At 55.0% G+C, this 19,852-nt stretch overlaps 1 protein-coding gene across 1 annotated transcript in view; it reads left to right on the forward strand.

Annotated features, from left to right (window-relative positions):
- Window positions 1-19,852, forward strand: part of LOC147086545 (uncharacterized) — a 57,557-nt gene that overhangs the window by 3,028 nt on the left and 34,677 nt on the right. The window contains exon 2 of the mRNA XM_085978662.1: window positions 5,524-5,707. Coding sequence (XP_085834788.1) covers window positions 5,524-5,707 — 184 coding nt within the window. The remainder of the gene's footprint in view (window positions 1-5,523; window positions 5,708-19,852) is intronic.

Here is a 19,852-nt window from a genome sequence, read left to right on the forward strand (position 1 = left end):
GGCGGTACTGAGGGAGCGCCGCACTGTCGGAGGGGCGGTACTGAGGGAGCGCCGCACTGTCGGAGGGGCAGTACTGAGGGAGCGCCGCACTGTCAGAGGGGCGGTACTGAGGGAGCGCCGCACTGTTGGAGGGGCGGTACTGAGGGAGCGCCGCACTGTCGGAGGGGCAGTACTGAGGGAGCGCAGCAATGTCGGAGGGGCAGTACTGAGGGAGCACCACACTGTCGGAGGGGCAGTACTGAGGGAGCACCACACTGTCGGAGGGGCAGTACTGAGGGAGCGCCGCACTGTCGGGGGGGCGGTACTGAGGGAGTGCCGCACTGTCGGAGGGGTGGTACTGAGGGAGCGCCGCACTGTCGGAGGGGCAGTATTGAGGGAGCGCCGCATTGTCGGAGGGGCAGTATTGAGGGAGCACCGCACTGTCAGAGGGGCAGTACTGAGGGAGCGCCGCACTGTCGGAGGGGCGGTACTGAGGGAGCGCCGCACTGTCGGAGGGGCGGTACTGAGGGAGCGCCGCACTGTCGGAGGGGCAGTACTGAGGGAGCGCCGCACTGTCAGAGGGGCGGTACTGAGGGAGCGCCGCACTGTTGGAGGGGCGGTACTGAGGGAGCGCCGCACTGTCGGAGGGGCAGTACTGAGGGAGCGCAGCAATGTCGGAGGGGCAGTACTGAGGGAGCACCACACTGTCGGAGGGGCAGTACTGAAGGAGCGCCGCACTGTCGGAGGGGCGGTACTGAGGGAGCGCCGTACCGTCGGAGCTGCAGTGCTGAGGGAGCACCGTACTGTCGGAGCTGCAGTACTGAGGGAGTGCCGCACTGTCGGAGGTGCCGCCTTTAATGAGACGTTAAACCGAGGCCCCGTCTGCCCTCTCAGGTGGACGTAAAAGATCCCACGGCCACTATTGGAAGAAGAGCAGGGGGAGTTCTCCCCGGTGTCCTGGGGCCAATATTTATCCCTCAACCAACATCACTAAAGAAACACGATATCCAGTAGCCCGACCCTGGCCCAGAAATCTGATAAGGATCGGATTGCCCTTGGTTGTAATAGTCAAAGTATCCAGACTCGTACTCAAAATAATGGCCAACTGAGTGTAGAGGGAGCTTTACTCTGTATCTAACCCGTGCTGTACCTGCCCTGGGAGTGTTTGATGGGACAGTGTAGAGGGAGCTTTACTCTGTATCTAACCCGTGCTGTACCTGCCCTGGGAGTGTTTGATGGGACAGTGTAGAGGGAGCTTTACTCTGTATCTAACCCGTGCTGTACCTGCCCTGGGAGTGTTTGATGGGGACAGTGTAGAGGGAGCTTTACTCTGTATCTAACCCGTGCTGTACCTGCCCTGGGAGTGTTTGATGGGACAGTGTAGAGGAAGCTTTACTCTGTATCTAACCCGTGCTGTACCTGCCCTGGGAGTGTTTGATGGGACAGTGTAGAGGGAGCTTTACTCTGTATCTAACCCGTGCTGTACCTGCCCTGGGAGTGTTTGATGGGACAGTGTAGAGGGAGCTTTACTCTGTATCTAACCCGTGCTGTACCTGCCCTGGGAGTGTTTGATGGGGACAGTGTAGAGGGAGCTTTACTCTGTATCTAACCCGTGCTGTACCTGCCCTGGGAGTGTTTGATGGGACAGTGTAGAGGGAGCTTTACTCTGTATCTAACCCATGCTGTACCTGCCCTGGGAGTGTTTGATGGTGACAGTGTAGAGGGAGCTTTACTCTGTATCTAACCCGTGCTGTACCTGCCCTGGGAGTGTTTGATGGGACAGTGTAGAGGGAGCTTTACTCTGTATCTAACCCGTGCTTTACCTGCCCAGGGAGTGTTTGATGGGACAGTGTAGAGGGAGCTTTACTCTGTATCTACCCCTTGCTGTACCTGCCCTGGGAGTGTTTGATGGGACAATGTAGAGGGAGCTTTACTCTCTATCTAACCTGTGCTGTACCTGCCCTGGGAGTGTTTGATGAGACAGTGTAGAGGGAGCTTTACTCTGTATCTAACCCGTGCTGTACCTGCCCTGGGAGTGTTTGATGGGACAGTGTAGAGGGAGCTTTACTCTGTATCTAACCCGTGCTGTACCTGCCCTGGGAGTGTTTGATGGGACTGTGTTGAGGGAGCTTTACTCTGTATCTAACCCGTGCTGTACCTGCCCTGGGAGCGTTTGATGGTGTAGCGGGGGCATCCTTTACCTGGTTTACGGTAATTTACCTGGTCAGGCAGCCTTTTGCCACTGCACTGTGACCAATTCCAATCAACAGTTTCGAATCGCTAAACCCTCCTTCCAGTTCTGACTGGAGGAACTTATAATTAATGATATATTAAAAACGGACAAATGGTCTGGATGCAAGAAAATCAAATATTATTGAAACTAAAGAAACTACACCACACGATTTTAATAATCGATATGGCTTACATGCCTGATACAACACTTTTGCTTAAACGCAGTACACTTAGTGTCCACTAGAGGGCTCCCTACTCAGTGCAACACTGCTTTTATTTTAAATCCAGTATCTTTTACTTAAAAGACCCTTTATTCACTACAGCGCTTTGCTTAGTGGCTTTTACTTAAAAAACACAGCACTTTAATGCAGTTACTTTAAAGAAAACAGCTAACAGCATTCACCACAGCACTCATTTGCTTGGTGCAACACTCGTTTTAATACAGTTTAGATGCAGTACTTTAAAGCAGCTACTCCTTTTTAATGCAGTTTTAAATACAGTACTTCAGTGTTCACTATAGCACTTCACTGCTAGGTGCAACACTGTCTTACTTAAATAGGGGAGGAGAGAAATGGACACAACGAGGGAAAACGACTTAACGAATTTCCCACTTTACTCCCACCCTTATGCCTATCCTAAGTTGCCTTGTGGAAGGCCAGAAAAATATATGCTCACCACTGCAATGCCAGCTCCGTGCCCTGCGAACTTAGATCTTCACTGCCCCGAAGTAATGAAACACCCCAGTGTTTTAAAAGTAAACTGCTGGTGTTTTACTTCTTCAGACAGACTCCCACGCTTGTAGAGGCACACGGAGGCAAGGCCAGAGAGCGATGCCTCTGGGAAGCTATCTTTTATACCCCTTTTTTTGGGGCCCCCGCTGATCTGATGTTTCTGGGCTAAAACAAAAGAGATCCAAACTGTCCACTTGTCTGGGATGGGTTTGGATAAAGTTGCAGTTCAAATGTGTCCATTGTCTGTGATGGCTTTCGAATAAAGCTGCAGTGGTTTGAATGTGTCTTCATTCATCTAAGCGGTTTCTCCTCAGTTTGGATGTGTCCACTTGATATACAAACAAATGCTAATAGCATTCAATTGCTTTGTAAACAAAGCATTGTCCTGTGGTCATCTGGAACCGCAATTGATTGACAGCCTTGAGTGCTTAGCAAACAAAGTCCCTTTGTTCATGCTGGCAGTTTCAAGCACTTGATCTTAGAGTGAATTTCAGTGAATGGATGTGTGTAAACAACCCAGTGTGCTTGCTGTCCGATGATTGGCTGATTCAAACGGGCTACTCCCCAGTGTAAACAAACAGCTTGTAGGTTACCGGACCCGCCCAATACCACAGGGTGACTGACAGCTCAGGCTCCATTCAAACCCACTACAGGGCAGCGCTGAGCTTTTTCATATGCTAACAGTCTGTCTGTTTCATATGCTAACAGCCTGTCTGTCCTTTTAAATTCTGTTTCCATGAGGTCTGTTCAGCCATTTTTAACAGTCCAAAACTCAAGAGTACATCTTTTAATAAAATGTACAATCTTGAAGTGTGCGATTTTCACAAAGTTCTTTGATTCCAGTGTCCAAGTGCTGCCCAGCTTACGAGCTTTTTAACGCAGCCTTTTGTGGTTCTGGGTATGTTTTGAAACATTGTCCAACCCAGAGACAATTTAAATCACACAGGTCTTCGTCCACGATGTGGATTAATATTTCCTGATCTTCGGGGGCTGAGGGGATTTAGCGACCCCTACAATGGGGACAGTGTAGAGGGAGCTTTTCTCTGTATCTAACTAGTACTGTACCTGCCCTGGGAGTGTTTGATGGGACAGTGTAGAGGGAGCTTTACTCTGTATCTAACCCATGCTGTACCTGCCCTGGGAGTGTTTGATGGGACAGTGTAGAGGGAGCTTTACTCTGTATCTAACCCCGTGCTGTACCTGCCCTGGGAGTGTTTGATGGGGCAGTGTAGAGGGAGCTTTACTCTGTATCTAACCCGTGCTGTACCTGCCCTGGGAGTGTTTGATGGGACAGTGTGGAGGGAGCTTTACTCTGTATCTAACCCGTGCTGTACCTGCCCTGGGAGTGTTTGATGGGACAGTGTGGAGGGAGCTTTGCTCTGTATCTAACCTGTGCTGTACCTGCCCTGGAAGTGTTTGATGGGACAGTGTAGAGGGAGCTTTACTCTGTATCTAACCCCATGCTGTACCTGCCCTGGGAGTGTTTGATGGGACAGTGTAGAGGGAGCTTTACTCTGTATCTAACCCGTGCTGTACCTGCCCTGGGAGTGTTTGATGGGACAGTGTAGAGGGAGCTTTACTCTGTATCTAACCCGTGCTGTACCTGCCCTGGGAGTGTTTGATGGGAGAGTGTAGAGGGAGCTTTACTCTGTATCTAACCCGTGCTGTACCTGCCCTGGGAGTGTTTGATGGGACAGTGTAGAGGGAGCTTTACTCTGTATCTAACCCGTGCTGTACCTGCCCTGGGAGTGTTTGATGGGAGAGTGTAGAGGGAGCTTTACTCTGTATCTAACCTGTGCTGTACCTGCCCTGGGAGTGTTTGATGGGACAGTGTAGAGGGAGCTTTACTCTGTATCTAACCCGTGCTGTACCTGCCCTGGGAGTGTTTGATGGGACAGTGTAGAGGGAGCTTTACTCTGTATCTAACCCGTGCTGTACCTGCCCTGGGAGTGTTTGATGGGACTGTGTAGAGGGAGCTTCACTCTGTATCTAACCCGTGATGTACCTGCCCTGGGAGCGTTTGATGGGACAGTGTAGAGGGAGCTTTACTCTGTATCTAACCCGTGCTGTACCTGCCCTGGGAGTGTTTGATGGGACAGTGTAGAGGGAGCTTTACTCTGTATCTAACCCGTGCTGTACCTGCCCTGGGAGTGTTTGATGGGGACAGGGTAGAGGGAGCTTTACTCTGTATCTAACCCGTGCTGTACCTGCCCTGGGAGTGTTTGATGGGACAGTGTAGAGGGAGCTTTACTCTGTATCTAACCCGTGCTGTACCTGCCCTGGGAGTGTTTGATGGGACAGTGTAGAGGGAGCTTTACTCTGTATCTAACCCGTGCTGTACCTGCCCTGGGAGTGTTTGATGGGACAGGGTAGAGGGAGCTTTACTCTGTATCTAACCCGTGCTGTACCTGCCCTGGGAGTGTTTGATGGGACAGGGTAGAGGGAGCTTTACTCTGTATCTAACCTGAGTCGTAGTTGATTTTCGAGCGCTAACTATGTGGAAAGCAGATGAAGATGTCGAACTGATAAATCCTTTGTAAATGTGGGAATGCAAAGTTCTGAAATTCCTATCCCTTTGTAGCCTGGCAGAGCTGCGAGAGTGTGGCGTGGAGAGTAGAGAGGATGTGAAGAGAGGGGAACGACTGGATCACTCCGCCTCCCTGAACTCCAACATGTCCTTCATGTCTGTCGTCTCACTGATCCCAAACGATGAACTGGAGAGATTGTTGGAGGAGGTCAAATTTCTGGAGGAGGAAACACTACAGGTATGTCATTGGTGAGATCGATTATCCTGTTCCCCATATATAACCAGTGAACCTGGAATGGGACAGTGTAGAGGGAGCTTTACTCTGTATCTAACCCGTGCTGTACCTGACCTGGGAGTGTTTGATGGGACAGTGTAGAGGGAGCTTTACTCTGTATCTAACCCGTGCTGTACCTGCCCTGGGAGTGTTTGATGGGGCAGTGTAGAGGGAGCTTTACTCTGTTTCTAACCCATGCTGTACCTGCCCTGGGAGTGTTTGACGGGACAGTGTAGAGAGAGCTTTACTCTGTTTCTAACCCATGCTGTACCTGCCCTGGGAGTGTTTGATGGGACAGTGTAGAGGCAGCTTTACCCTGTATCTAACCCCATGCTGTACCTGCCCTGGGAGTGTTTGATGGGACAGTGTAGAGGCAGCTTTACCCTGTTTCTAACCCATGCTGTACCTGCCCTGGGAGTGTTTGATGGGACAGTGTAGAGGCAGCTTTACCCTGTATCTAACCCCATGCTGTACCTGCCCTGGGAGTGTTTGATGGGGCAGTGTAGAGAGAGCTTTACTCTGTATCTAACCCGTGCTGTACCTGCCCTGGGAGTGTTTGATGGGACTGTGTAGAGGGAGCTTTACTCTGTATCTAACCCCGTGCTGTACCTGCCCTGGGAGTGTTTGATGAGACAGTGTAGAGGGAGCTTTACTCTGTATCTAACCCGTGCTGTACCTGCCCTGGGAGTGTTTGATGGGACAGTGTAGAGGGAGCTTTACTCTGTATCTAACCCGTGCTGTACCTGCCCTGGGAGTGTTTGATGGGACTGTGTAGAGGGAGCTTTACTCTGTATCTAACCCGTGCTGTACCTGCCCTGGGAGTGTTTGATGGGACAGTGTAGAGGGAGCTTTACTCTGTATCTAACCCGTGCTGTACCTGCCCTGGGAGTGTTTGATGGGACTGTGTAGAGGGAGCTTTACTCTGTATCTAACCCGTGCTGTACCTGCCCTGGGAGTGTTTGATGGAGACAGTGTAGAGGGAGCTTTACTCTGTTTCTAACCCATGCTGTACCTGCCCTGGGAGTGTTTGAAGGGGCAGTGTAGAGGGAGCTTTACTCTGTATCTAACCCGTGCTGTACCTGCCCTGTGAGTGTTTGATGGGGACAGTGTAGAGGGAGCTTTACTCTGTATCTAATCCGTGCTGTACCTGCCCTGGGAGTGTTTGATGGGACAGTGTAGAGGCAGCTTTACCCTGTATCTAACCCCATGCTGTACCTGCCCTGGGAGTGTTTGATGGGGACAGTGTAGAGGGAGCTTTACTCTGTATCTAACCCGTGCTGTACCTGCCCTGGGAGTGTTTGATGGGACAGTGTAGAGGGAGATTTACTCTGTATCTAACCCGTGCTGTACCTGCCCTGGGAGTGTTTGATGGGACAGTGTAGAGGGAGCTTTACTTTGTATCTAACCCGTGCTGTACCTGCCCTGGGAGTGTTTGATGGGACCGTGTAGAGGGAGCTTTACTCTGTATCTAACCCGTGCTGTACCTGCCCTGGGAGTGTTTGATGGGACAGTGTAGAGGGAGCTTTACTCTGTATCTAACCCGTGCTGTACCTGCCCTGGGAGTGTTTGATGGGACCGTGTAGAGGGAGCTTTACTCTGTATCTAACCCGTGCTGTACCTGCCCTGGGAGTGTTTGATGGGACAGTGTAGAGGGAGCTTTACTCTGTATCTAACCTGTGCTCAGAGCGGCGGAGTGAGTATAAAAGAGGCACCAAGAGACCAGGTAGGCCTCAGAGCGGCGCGAGCGGTGGCGGGAATCTCGGAGCGGCGGAGTGAGTATAAAGGAGGCTCCAAGAGACCAGGTAGGTTTACCAGTCTCCAATCTCCGAACTCAGAGGGAAGGAGAGAAGTAAAAACGAATCCAAATGTGACGTCACCAGAAAGCAGGTAAGTGATTGGTTGGTGAGTATTTCTCTCTTTTTTAAACTTTAACTCTGTGGTTTATAGTTCCTAAAATCTCTGTGGTGTAGCGGGGACTGTTTGTAAACCAGGGCCCTTAAATATACCATTTAACTGTAGTGTAATTGCTGGGATTGATTTGATTTAATTTAATTGCAATTAATTAAAGGGTAAGTCATGGCAGGAGAGCCCGGCCCCATTGTATGCTCCTCCTGCGCTATGTGGGAACTCAGGGACACTTCCTGTGTCCCTGACAACCATGTGTGCAGGAAGTATGTCCAGCTGCAGCTACTGGCAGACTGCATTGCGGCGCTGGAGCAGCGATTGGATACATACTGGATCATTCGCGAGGCTGAGGACGTCGTGAATAGCACGTTTGATCAGTTGGTCACACCGCAGGCAATGGCTGGACAGGCAGAAAGGGAATGGGTGACCAACAGACAGAGTACTAGGCACAGGCAGGTAGTGCAGGGGGCCCCTGTGGACATCCCCCTCTCAAACAGATACACCACTTTGAGTGCTGTTGGCTTATCAGAGGAAGGCAGCAGCAGCCAACTTCCTGGCACCAGGGGTGGCTCTGCTGCACAGAATGGGAGGAAAAAGAGGGGTAGAACTATAGTGATAGTGGATTCTATTGTAAGGGGAATAGATAGGCGTTTCTGCGGCCGCAAACGAGACTCCAGGATGGTGTGTTGCCTCCCTGGTGCAAGGGTGAAGGATGTCTCCGATCGGCTGCAGAACATCTTGGAAGGGGAAAGTGAACAGCTAGTTGTCGTGGTGCATATAGGTACCAACGATGTAGGTAAAAAAACGTGATGAGGTCCTAAAAGCTGAATATAGGGAGTTCGGAGGTAAATTAAAAAATAGGACCTCAAAGGTAGTAATCTCAGGATTGCTACCAGTGCCACGTGCTAGTCAGAGTAGAAATAGAAGAATATTTCAGATGAATACGTGGCTAGAGGAATGGTGCGAGGGGGAGGGATTCAAGTTCCTGGGACATTGGAACCGGTTCTGGGGGAGGTGGGACCAGTTCAAACCGGACGGTTTGCACCTGGGCAGGGCTCGAACCGATGTCCCAGGGGGAGTGTTTGCTAGTGCTCTGGGGGAGGGTTTAAACTAAAATGGCAGGAGGTTGGGAACCTGAGCAGGGGGACAGAGGAAAGGGAAACACGGATAAAAGCAAAAGATAGGAAGGAGAAAAACAAAAGTGGCAGTCAGAGAAATCAACGGTTTAAATCAAACATGGCCACAGTAAATAATAATTCTAATAGGTCTAAGAACGTTAAAAAAACAAGCCTGAAGGCTTTGTGTCTTAATGCGAGGAGTATTCGTAATAAGGTGGATGAATTAGCTGCGCAAATAGAGGTAAACGAATATGATTTGATTGGGATTACAGAAACATGGCTCCAGGGTGGCCAAGACTGGGAACTCAACATCCAGTATTCAATATTCAGGAAAGATAAGCAAAAAGGAAAGGGAGGTGGGGTAGCATTACTGGTTAAAGAAGGGATTAACACAATTGTAAGGAAGGATATTAGCTCTGATGATGTGGAATCTGTATGGGTAGAACTGAGAAATACCAAGGGGCAGAAAACATTAGTGGGAGTGGTTTATAGACCTCCAAACATCCTCTCTGTATCTACCCTGACATTCTCCTCGCGGTCAAGGCTACATTTATATAGCGCCTTTAATGCAGTAAAACATCCCAAGGCGCTTCACAGGAGGTGTTAATCAGGCAAAATTTGACACCGAGCCACATAAGGAGATATTAGGACAGGTAATCAAAAGCTTGCTCAAAGAGGTGGGTTTTAAGGAGCATCTTAAAGGAGGAGAGAGAGGCGGAGAGGTTTAGGGAGGGAATTCCAGAGCTCGGGGCCCAGGCGGCTGAAGGCACGGCCGCCAATGGTGGAGCGATAGAAATCGGGGGATGCGCAAGAGGCTGAAATTGGAGGAGCGCAGAGATTGCGGAGGGGTTCTGGGGATGGAGGGGGTTACAGAGATAAGGAGGGTTGTGGGGCTGGAGGAGGTTACAGAGATAGGGAGGGGTGTAGGGCTGGAGGAGGTTACAGAGATGGGGAGGGGTGTAGGGGCTGGAGGGGGTTACAGAGATAGGGAGGGGTGTAGGGCTGGAGGAGGTTACAGAGATAGGGAGGGTTGTGGGGCTGCAGGAGATTACAGAGATAGGGAGGGTTGTAGGGGGCTGGAGGAGGTTACAGAGATACGGAGGGGTGTAGGGCTGGAGGAGGTTACAGAGATAGGGAGGGGTGCAGGCCTGCAGGAGGTTAGAGATAGGGAGGGGTGTAGGGCTGGAGGAGGTTACAGAGATAGGGAGGGATGTAGGGCTGGAGGGTGTTACAGAGATAGGGAGGGGTGTAGGGGCTGGAGGAGATTACAAAGATAGGGAGGGGCGTAGGGCTGGAGGAGGTTACAGAGATAGGGAGGGGTGTCAGGCTGGAGGGTGTTACAGAGATAGGGAGGGGTGTAGGGGCTGGAGGAGGTTACAGAGATAGAGAGGGTTGTAGGGCTGGAGGAGGTTACAGAAATAGGGAGGGGTGTAGGGGCTGGAGGAGGTTACAGAGATAGGGAGGGGTGTAGGGGCTGGAGGGGGTTACAGAGATAGGGAGGGGCGTAGGGCTGGAGGAGGTTACAGAGAAAGGGAGGGTTGTAGGGGCTGGAGGAGTTTACAGAGATAGGGAGGTGTGTAGGGCTGGAGGAGGTTACAGAGATGGGGAGGGGTGTAGGGGCTGGAGGAGGTTACAGAGATTGGGAGGGGTTTCGGGACTGGAGGAGGTTATAGAGATAGGGATGGGTGTAGGGGCTGGAGGGGGTTACAGAGATAGGGAGGGGTGTCGGGGCTGGAGGGGGTTACAGAGATAGGGAGGGGTGTCGGGGCTGGAGGGGGTTACAGAGATAGGGAGGGGTGTAGGGGCTGGAGGAGGTTACAGAGATAGGGAGGGGTGTAGGGCTGGAGGGGGTTACAGAGATAGGGTGGATTGTAGGGCTGGAGGAGATTACAGAGATGGGGAGGGGTGTAGGGGCTGGAGTGGGTTACAGAGATAGGGAGGGGTGTAGGGCTGGAGGAGGTTACAGAGATAGGGAGGGTTGTAGGGGCTGGAGGAGGTTACAGAGGTAGGGAGGGGTGTAGGGCTCGAGGAGGTTACAGAGATGGGGAGGGGTGTAGGGGCTGGAGGAGGTTACAGAGATTGGGAGGGGTGTCGGGACTGGAGGAGGTTATAGAGATAGGGATGGGTGCAGGGGCTGGAGGGGGTTACAGAGATAGGGAGGGGTGTCGGGGCTGGAGGGGGTTACAGAGATAGGGAGGGGTGTAGGGCTGGAGGAGATTACAGAGATAGGGAGGGATGTAGGGGCTGGAGGAGGTTACAGAGATAGGGAGGGGTGTACGGCTGGAGGGGGTTACAGAGATAGGGAGGGGTGTCGGGGCTGGAGGGGGTTACAGAGATAGGGAGGGGTGTAGGGGCTGGAGGAGGTTACAGAGATAGGGAGGGGTGTAGGGCTGGAGGGGGTTACAGAGATAGGGAGGGGTGTCGGGGCTGGAGGGGGTTACAGAGATAGGGAGGGGTGTAGGGGCTGGAGGAGGTTACAGAGATAGGGAGGGGTGTAGGGCTGGAGGGGGTTACAGAGATAGGGTGGATTGTAGGGCTGGAGGAGATTACAGAGATGGGGAGGGGTGTAGGGGCTGGAGTGGGTTACAGTGATAGGGAGGATTGTAGGGGCTGGGGGAGGTTACAGAGATAGGAAGGGTTGTAGGGGCTGGAGGAGGTTACAGAGATAGGGAGGGGTGCCGGGCTGGAGGGGGGTTACAGAGATGGGGAGGGGTGTAGGGCTGGAGGGATTACAGAGATAGGTAGGGGTGTAGGGGCTGGAGGAGATTACAGAGATGGGGAGTGGTGTAGGGCTGGAGGAGGTTACAGAGATAGGGAGGGGTGTAGGGGCTGGAGGAGGTTACAGAGATAGGGAGGGTTGTCGGGGGCTGGAGGAGGTTACAGAGATAGGGAGGGGTGTAGGGCTGGAGGAGGTTACAGAGATAGGGAGTGGTGTAGGGCTGGAGGGGGTTACAGAGATAGGGAGGGGTGTAGGGCTGGAGGAGGTTACAGAGATAGGGAGGGGTGTAGGGGCTGGAGGAGGTTACAGGAATAGGGAGGGGTGTAGTGGCTGGAGGGGGTTACAGAGATAGGGAGGGGTGTAGGGGCTGGAGGGGTTTACAGAGATAGGGAGGGGTGTAGGGGCTGGAGGATGTTACAGAGATAGGGACGGGTGTAGGGCTGGAGGAGGTTACAGAGATAGGGAGGGTTGTAGAGGCTGGAGGGGGTTAAAGTGATAGGGAGGGGTGTCGGGGCTGGAGGAGGTTACAGAGATAGGGAGGGGTGTAGGGCTGGAGAAGATTACAGAGTTAGGGAGGGTTGTAGGGGCTGGAGGAGGTTACAGAGATAGGGAGGGGTGTAGGGGCTGCAGGAGGTTACAGAGATAGGGAGGGGTGTAGGGGCTGGAGGAGGTTACAGAGATAGGGAGGGTTGTAGGGGCTGGAGGGGGTTACAGAGATAGGGAGGGGTGTAGGGCTGGAGGGTGTTACAGAGATAGGCAGGGTTGTAGGGGCTGGAGGGGGTTACAGAGATAGGGAGGGTTGTAGGGGGCTGGAGGTGGTTACAGAGATAGTGACGTTTGTAGAGGGCTGGAGGAGGTTACAGGGATAGGGAGGGGTGTTGGGCTGGAGGGGGTTACGGAGATAGGGAGGGGTGTAGGGGCTGGAGGGGGTTACAGAGATAGGGAGGGGTGTAGGGGCTGGAGGAGGTTACAGAGATAGGGAGGGGTGTAGGGGCTGGAGGAGGTTACAGAGATAGGGAGGGGTGTAGGGCTGGAGGAGGTTAGAGAGATAGGGAGGGTTGTAGGGGCTGGAGGAGGTTACAGAGATAGGGAGGGGTGTAGGGCTGGAGGAGGTTACAGAGATGGGGAGGGGTGTAGGGGCTGGAGGAGGTTACAGAGATTGGGAGGGGTGTCGGGACTGGAGGAGGTTATAGAGATAGGGATGGGTGTAGGGGCTGGAGGGGGTTACAGAGATAGGGAGGGGTGTAGGGCTGGAGGGGGTTACAGAGATAGGGAGGGGTGTCGGGGCTGGAGGGGGTTACAGAGATAGGGAGGGGTGTAGGGGCTGGAGGAGGTTACAGAGATAGGGAGGGGTGTAGGGCTGGAGGGGGTTACAGAGATAGGGTGGATTGTAGGGCTGGAGGAGATTACAGAGATGGGGAGGGGTGTAGGGGCTGGAGTGGGTTACAGTGATAGGGAGGATTGTAGGGGCTGGGGGAGGTTACAGAGATAGGAAGGGTTGTAGGGGCTGGAGGAGGTTACAGAGATAGGGAGGGGTGCCGGGCTGGAGGGGGTTACAGAGATAGGGAGGGGTGTAGGGCAGGAGGGGGGTTACAGAGATGGGGAGGGGTGTAGGGCTGGAGGGATTGCAGAGATAGGTAGGGGTGTAGGGGCTGGAGGAGATTACAGAGATGGGGAGTGGTGTAGGGCTGGAGGAGGTTACAGAGATAGGGAGGGGTGTAGGGGCTGGAGGAGGTTACAGAGATAGGGAGGGTTGTCGGGGGCTGGAGGAGGTTACAGAGATAGGGAGGGGTGTAGGGCTGGAGGAGGTTACAGAGATAGGGAGGGGTGTAGGGCTGGAGGAGGTTACAGAGATATTTTGATGCTTTGGCAACATAAGATGTAACTTATCATGCCAATAAAGCGATTTGAATTGTGAATTGTGATAGGGAGGGGTGTAGGGGCTGGAGGAGGTTACAGGAATAGGGAGGGGTGTAGTGGCTGGAGGGGGTTACAGAGATAGGGAGGGGTGTAGGGGCTGGAGGGGGTTACAGAGATAGGGAGGGGTGTAGGGGCTGGAGGATGTTACAGAGATAGGGAGGGGTGTAGGGCTGGAGGAGGTTACAGAGATAGGGAGGGTTGTCGGGGGCTGGAGGAGGTTACAGAGATAGGGAGGGGTGTAGGGCTGGAGGAGGTTACAGAGATAGGGAGGGGTGTAGGGCTGGAGGAGGTTACAGAGATATTTTGATGCTTTGGCAACATAAGATGTAACTTATCTTGCCAATAAAGCGATTTGAATTGTGAATTGTGATAGGGAGGGGTGTAGGGGCTGGAGGAGGTTACAGGAATAGGGAGGGGTGTAGTGGCTGGCGGGGGTTACAGAGATAGGGAGGGGTGTAGGGGCTGGAGGGGGTTACAGAGATAGGGAGGGGTGTAGGGGCTGGAGGATGTTACAGAGATAGGGAGGGGTGTAGGGCTGGAGGAGGTTACAGAGATAGGGAGGGGTGTGGGGCTGGAGGAGGTTACAGAGATAGGGAGGGGTGTAGGGGCTGGAGGAGGTAACAGAGATAGGGAGGGGTGTAGGGCTGGAGAAGATTACAGACTTAGGGAGGGTTGTAGGGGCTGGAGGAGGTTACAGAGATAGGGAGGGGTGTAGGGGCTGCAGGAGGTTACAGAGATAGGGAGGGGTGTAGGGGCTGGAGGAGGCTACAGAGATAGGGAGGGGTGTAGGGCTGGAGGGTGTTACAGAGATAGGCAGGGTTGTAGGGGCTGGAGGGGGTTACAGACATAGGGAGGGTTGTCGGGGGCTGGAGGTGGTTACAGAGATAGTGAGGGTTGTAGAGGGCTGGAGGAGGTTACAGGGATAGGGAGGGGTGTTGGGCTGGAGGGGGTTACGGAGATAGGGAGGGGTGTAGGGGCTGGAGGGGGTTACAGAGATAGGGAGGCGTGTAGGGGCTGGAGGAGGTTACAGAGATAGGGAGGGGTGTAGGGGCTGGAGGAGGTTACAGAGATAGGGAGGGGTGTAGGGCTGGAGGAGGTTAGAGAGATAGGGAGGGTTGTAGGGGCTGGAGGAGGTTACAGAGATAGGGAGGGTTGTAGGGGCTGGAGGGGGTTACAGAGATAGGGAGGGGTGTAGGGCTGGAGGAGGTTACAGAGATGGGGAGGGGTGTAGGGGCTGGAGGAGGTTACAGAGATTGGGAGGGGTGTCGGGACTGGAGGAGGTTATAGAGATAGGGATGGGTGTAGGGGCTGGAGGGGTTTACGGAGATAGGGAGGGGTGTCGGGGCTGGAGGGGGTTACAGAGATAGGGAGGGGTGTAGGGGCTGGAGGAGGTTACAGAGATAGGGAGGGGTGTAGAGCTGGAGGGGGTTACAGAGATAGGGAGGGGTGTAGGGGCTGGAGGAGGTTACAGAGATAGGGAGGGGTGTAGGGCTGGAGGGTGTTACAGAGATAGGGAGGGTTGTCGGGGCTGGAGGGGGTTACAGAGATAGGGAGGGTTGTAGGGGGCTGGACGGGGTTACAGAGATAGGGTGGATTGTAGGGCTGGAGGAGATTACAGAGATGGGGAGGGGTGTAGGGGCTGGAGTGGGTTACAGTGATAGGGAGGATTGTAGGGGCTGGGGGAGATTACAGAGATAGGAAGGGTTGTAGGGGCTGGAGGAGGTTACAGAGATGGGGAGGGGTGCCGGGCTGGAGGGGGTTACAGCGATAGGGAGGGGTGTAGGGCTGGAGGGGTTACAGAGATAGGTAGGGGTGTAGGGGCTGGAGGAGGTTACAGAGATAGGGAGGGTTGTCGGGGGCTGGAGGAGGTTACAGAGATAGGGAGCGGTGTAGGGCTGGAGGAGGTTCCAGAGATAGGGAGTGGTGTAGGGCTGGAGGGGGTTACAGAGATAGGGAGGGGTATAGGGCTGGAGGAGGTTACAGAGATAGGGAGGGGTGTAGGGGCTGGAGGAGTTTACAGGAATAGGGAGGGGTGTAGTGGCTGGAGGGGGTTACAGAGATAGGGAGGGGTGTAGGGGCTGGAGGGGGTTACAGAGATAGGGAGGGGTGTAGGGGCTGGAGGAGGTTACAGGGATAGGGAGGGGTTTAGGGGCTCGCGGAGGTTTCAGAGATAGGGAGGGGTGTAGGGGCTGGAGGAGGTTACAGAGATAGGGAGGGGTGTAGGGGCTGGAGTGGGTTACAGAGATGGGGAGGGGTGTAGGGCTGGAGGGGTTTACAGAGATAGGGAGGGGTGTTGGGGCTGGAGGGGGTTACAGAGATAGGGAGGGGTGTAGGGCTGGAGGGGGTTACAGAGATAGGGAGGGGTGTAGGGCTGGAGGAGGTTACAGAGATGGGGAGGGGTGTAGGGCTGGAGGGTTTTACAGAGATAGGGAGGGGTGTAGGGGCTGGAGGATGTTACAGAGATAGGGAGGGGTGTAGGGCTGGAGGGGGGTTACAGAGATAGGGAGGGGTGTAGGGGCTGGAGGAGGTTACAGAGATAGGGAGGGGTGTAGGGGCTGGAGGGGGTTACAGAGATAGGGAGGGCTGTAGGGGCTGGAGGAGGTTACAGAGATAGGGAGGGGTGTAGGGCTGGAGGAGGTTACAGAGATAGGGAAGGGTGTAGGGGCTGGAGGAGGTTACAGAGATAGGGAGGGCTGTACGGGGCTGGAGGATGTTACAGAGATAGGGAGGGGTGTAGGGCTGGAGGGGGTTACAGAGATAGGGAGGGGTGTAGGGGCTGGAGGAGGTTACAGAGATAGGGAGGGGTGTAGGGGCTGGAGGGGGTTACAGAGATAGGGAGGGCTGTAGGGGCTGGAGGGGGTTTCAGAGATAGGGAGGGGTGTAGGGGCTGGAGGAGGTTACAGAGATAGGGAGGGGTGTAGGGGCTGGAGGAGGTTACAGAGATAGCGAGGGGTGTAGGGGCTGGAGGGGGTTACAGAGATAGGGAGGGGTGTAGGGGCTGGAGGGGGTTACAGAGATAGGGAGGGGTGTTGGGGCTGGAGAGGGTTACAGAGATGGGGAGGGGTGTAGGGCTGGAGGGGGTTACAGAGATAGGGAGGGCTGTAGGGGGCTGGAGGGGGTTACAGAGATAGGGAGGGGTGTCGGGGCTGGAGGGGGTTACAGGGATAGGGAGAGTTGTAGGGGGCTGGAGCGGGTTACAGAGATAGGGAGGGGTGTAGGGCTGGAGGAGGTTACAGAGATAGGGACGGGTGTAGGGGGCTGGAGGAGGTTACAGAGATAGGGAGGGGTGTAGGGGCTGGCGGAGGTTACAGAGATAGGGAGGGGTGTAGGGCTGGAGCAGGTTACAGAGATAGGGAGGGGTGTAGGGCTGGAGGAGGTTACAGGGATAGGGAGGGTTGTTGGGGGCTGGAGGAGGTTACAGAGATAGGGAGGGGTGTAGGGCTGGAGGAGGTTACAGAGATAGGGAGGGGTGTAGGGCTGGAGGGGGTTACAGAGATAGGGAGGGGTGTAGGGCTGGAGGGGGTTACAGAGATATGGAGGGGTGTAGGGGCTGGAGGTGGTTAGAGAGATAGGGAGGGGTGTAGGGGCTGGAGGGGGTTACAGAGATAGGGAGGGGTGTAGGGCTGGAGGGGGTTACAGAGATAGGGAGGGGTGTAGGGGCTGGAGGAGGTTACAGAGATAGGGAGGGGTGTAGGGCTGGAGGTGGTTACAGAGATAGGGAGGGGTGTAGGGGCTGGAGGAGGTTACAGAGATAGGGAGGGGTGTAGGGGCTGGAGGAGGTTACAGAGATAGGGAGGGGTGTAGGGGCTGGCGGAGGTTACGGAGATAGGGAGGGGTGTTGGGGCTGGCGGAGGTTACAGAGATAGGGAGGGGTGTAGGGCTGGAGGAGGTTACAGAGATAGGGAGGGGTTTAGGGGCTGGAGGGTGTTACAGAGATAGGGAGGGGTGTTGGGGCTGGAGGGGGTTACAGAGATAGGGAGGGCTGTAGGGGGCTGGAGGGGGTTACAGAGATAGGGAGGGGTGTTGGGGCTGGAGGGGGTTACAGAGATAGGGAAGGGTGTAGGGGCTGGAGGGGGTTACAGAGATAGGGAGGGGTGTAGGGGCTGGAGGGGGTTACAGAGATAGGGAGGGCTGTAGGGGGCTGGAGGGGGTTACAGAGATAGGGAGGGGTGTAGGGGCTGGAGGGGGTTACAGGGATAGGGAGAGTTGTAGGGGGCTGGAGCGGGTTACAGAGATAGGGAGGGGTGTAGGGCTGGAGGAGGTTACAGAGATAGGGAGGGGTGTAGGGGGCTGGAGGAGGTTACAGAGATAGGGAGGGGTGTAGGGGCTGGCGGAGGTTACAGAGATAGGGAGGGGTGTAGGGCTGGAGCAGGTTACAGAGATAGGGAGGGGTGTAGGGCTGGAGGAGGTTACCGGGATAGGGAGGGTTGTTGGGGGCTGGAGGAGGTTACAGAGATAGGGAGGGGTGTAGGGCTGGAGGAGGTTACAGAGATAGGGAGGGGTGTAGGGCTGGAGGGGGTTACAGAGATAGGGAGGGGTGTAGGGCTGGAGGGGGTTACAGAGATAGGGAGGGGTGTAGGGGCTGGAGGTGGTTACAGAGATAGGGAGGGGTGTAGGGGCTGGAGGGGGTTACAGAGATAGGGAGGGGTGTAGGGCTGGAGGGGGTTACAGAGATAGGGAGGGGTGTAGGGGCTGGAGGAGGTTACAGAGATAGGGAGGGGTGTAGGGCTGGAGGGGGTTACAGAGATAGGGAGGGGTGTAGGGGCTGGAGGAGGTTACAGAGATAGGGAGGGGTGTAGGGGCTGGAGGAGGTTACAGAGATAGGGAGGGGTGTAGGGGCTGGCGGAGGTTACGGAGATAGGGAGGGGTGTAGGGGCTGGCGGAGGTTACAGAGATAGGGAGGGGTGTAGGGCTGGAGGAGGTTACAGAGATAGGGAGGGGTTTAGGGGCTGGAGGGGGTTACAGAGATAGGGAGGGGTGTAGGGGCTGGAGGAGGTTACAGAGATAGGGAGGGGTGTAGGGGCTGGAGGGGGTTACAGAGATAGGGAGGGCTGTAGGGGGCGGGAGGGGGTTACAGAGATAGGGAGGGGTGTTGGGGCTGGAGGGGGTTACAGAGATAGGGAGGGGTGTAGGGGCTGGAGGGGGTTACAGAGATAGGGAGGGCTGTAGGGGGCTGGAGGGGGTTACAGAGATAGGGAGGGGTGTAGGGGCTGGAGGGGGTTACAGAGATAGGGAGGGCTGTAGGGGGCTGGAGGGGGTTACAGAGATAGGGAGGGGTGTAGGGGCTGGAGGGGGTTACAGGGATAGGGAGAGTTGTAGGGGGCTGGAGCGGGTTACAGAGATAGGGAGGGGTGTAGGGCTGGAGGAGGTTACAGAGATAGGGAGGGGTGTAGGGGGCTGGAGGAGGTTACAGAGATAGGGAGGGGTGTAGGGGCTGGCGGAGGTTACAGAGATAGGGAGGGGTGTAGGGCTGGAGGAGGTTACAGAGATAGGGAGGGGTATAGGGCTGGAGGAGGTTACAGGGATAGGGAGGGTTGTTGGGGGCTGGAGGAGGTTACAGAGATAGGGAGGGGTGTAGGGCTGGAGGAGGTTACAGAGATAGGGAGGGGTGTAGGGCTGGAGGGGGTTACAGAGATAGGGAGGGGTGTAGGGCTGGAGGGGGTTACAGAGATAGGGAGGGGTGTAGGGGCTGGAGGTGGTTACAGAGATAGGGAGGTGTGTAGGGGCTGGAGGGGTTTACAGAGATAGGGAGGAGTGTAGGGCTGGAGGGGGTTACAGAGATAGGGAGGGTTGTAGGGGCTGTAGGAGGTTACAGAGATGGGGAGGGATGTAGGGGCTGGAGGAGGTTACAGAGATAGGGAGGGGTGTAGGGCTGGAGGGGGTTACAGAGATAGGGAGGGGTGTAGGGGCTGGAGCAGGTTACAGACATAGGGAGGGGTGTAGGTGCTGGAGGAGGTTACAGAGATAGGGAGGGGTGTAGGGGCTGGCGGAGGATACGGAGATAGGGAGGGGTGTAGGGGCTGGCGGAGGTTACAGAGATAGGGAGGGGTGTAGGGCTGGAGGAGGTTACAGAAATAGGGAGGGGTTTAGGGGCTGGAGGGGGTTACAGAGATAGGGAGGGGTGTAGGGGCTGGAGGAGGTTACAGAGATAGGGAGGGGTGTAGGGCTGGAGGGGGTTACTGAGATAGGGAGGGGTGTCGGGGCTGGAGGGGGTTACAGAGATAGGGAGGAGTGTAGGGGCTGGAGGAGGTTACAGAGATAGGGAGGGGTGTAGGGCTGGAGGGGGTTACAGAGATAGGGTGGATTGTAGGGCTGGAGGAGATTACAGAGATGGGGAGTGGTGTAGGGGCTGGAGTGGGTTACAAAGATAGGGAGGGGTGTAGGGCTGGAGGAGGTTACAGATATAGGGAGGGTTGTAGGGGCTGGAGGAGGTTACAGAGATAGGGA

This window comes from Somniosus microcephalus, unplaced genomic scaffold (assembly GCF_052327205.1).
Source record: "Somniosus microcephalus isolate GS21.2 unplaced genomic scaffold, FLI_Smic_1.0 unresolved_chr7, whole genome shotgun sequence".
In the NCBI taxonomy this organism is placed as follows: Eukaryota; Metazoa; Chordata; class Chondrichthyes; order Squaliformes; family Somniosidae; genus Somniosus; species Somniosus microcephalus.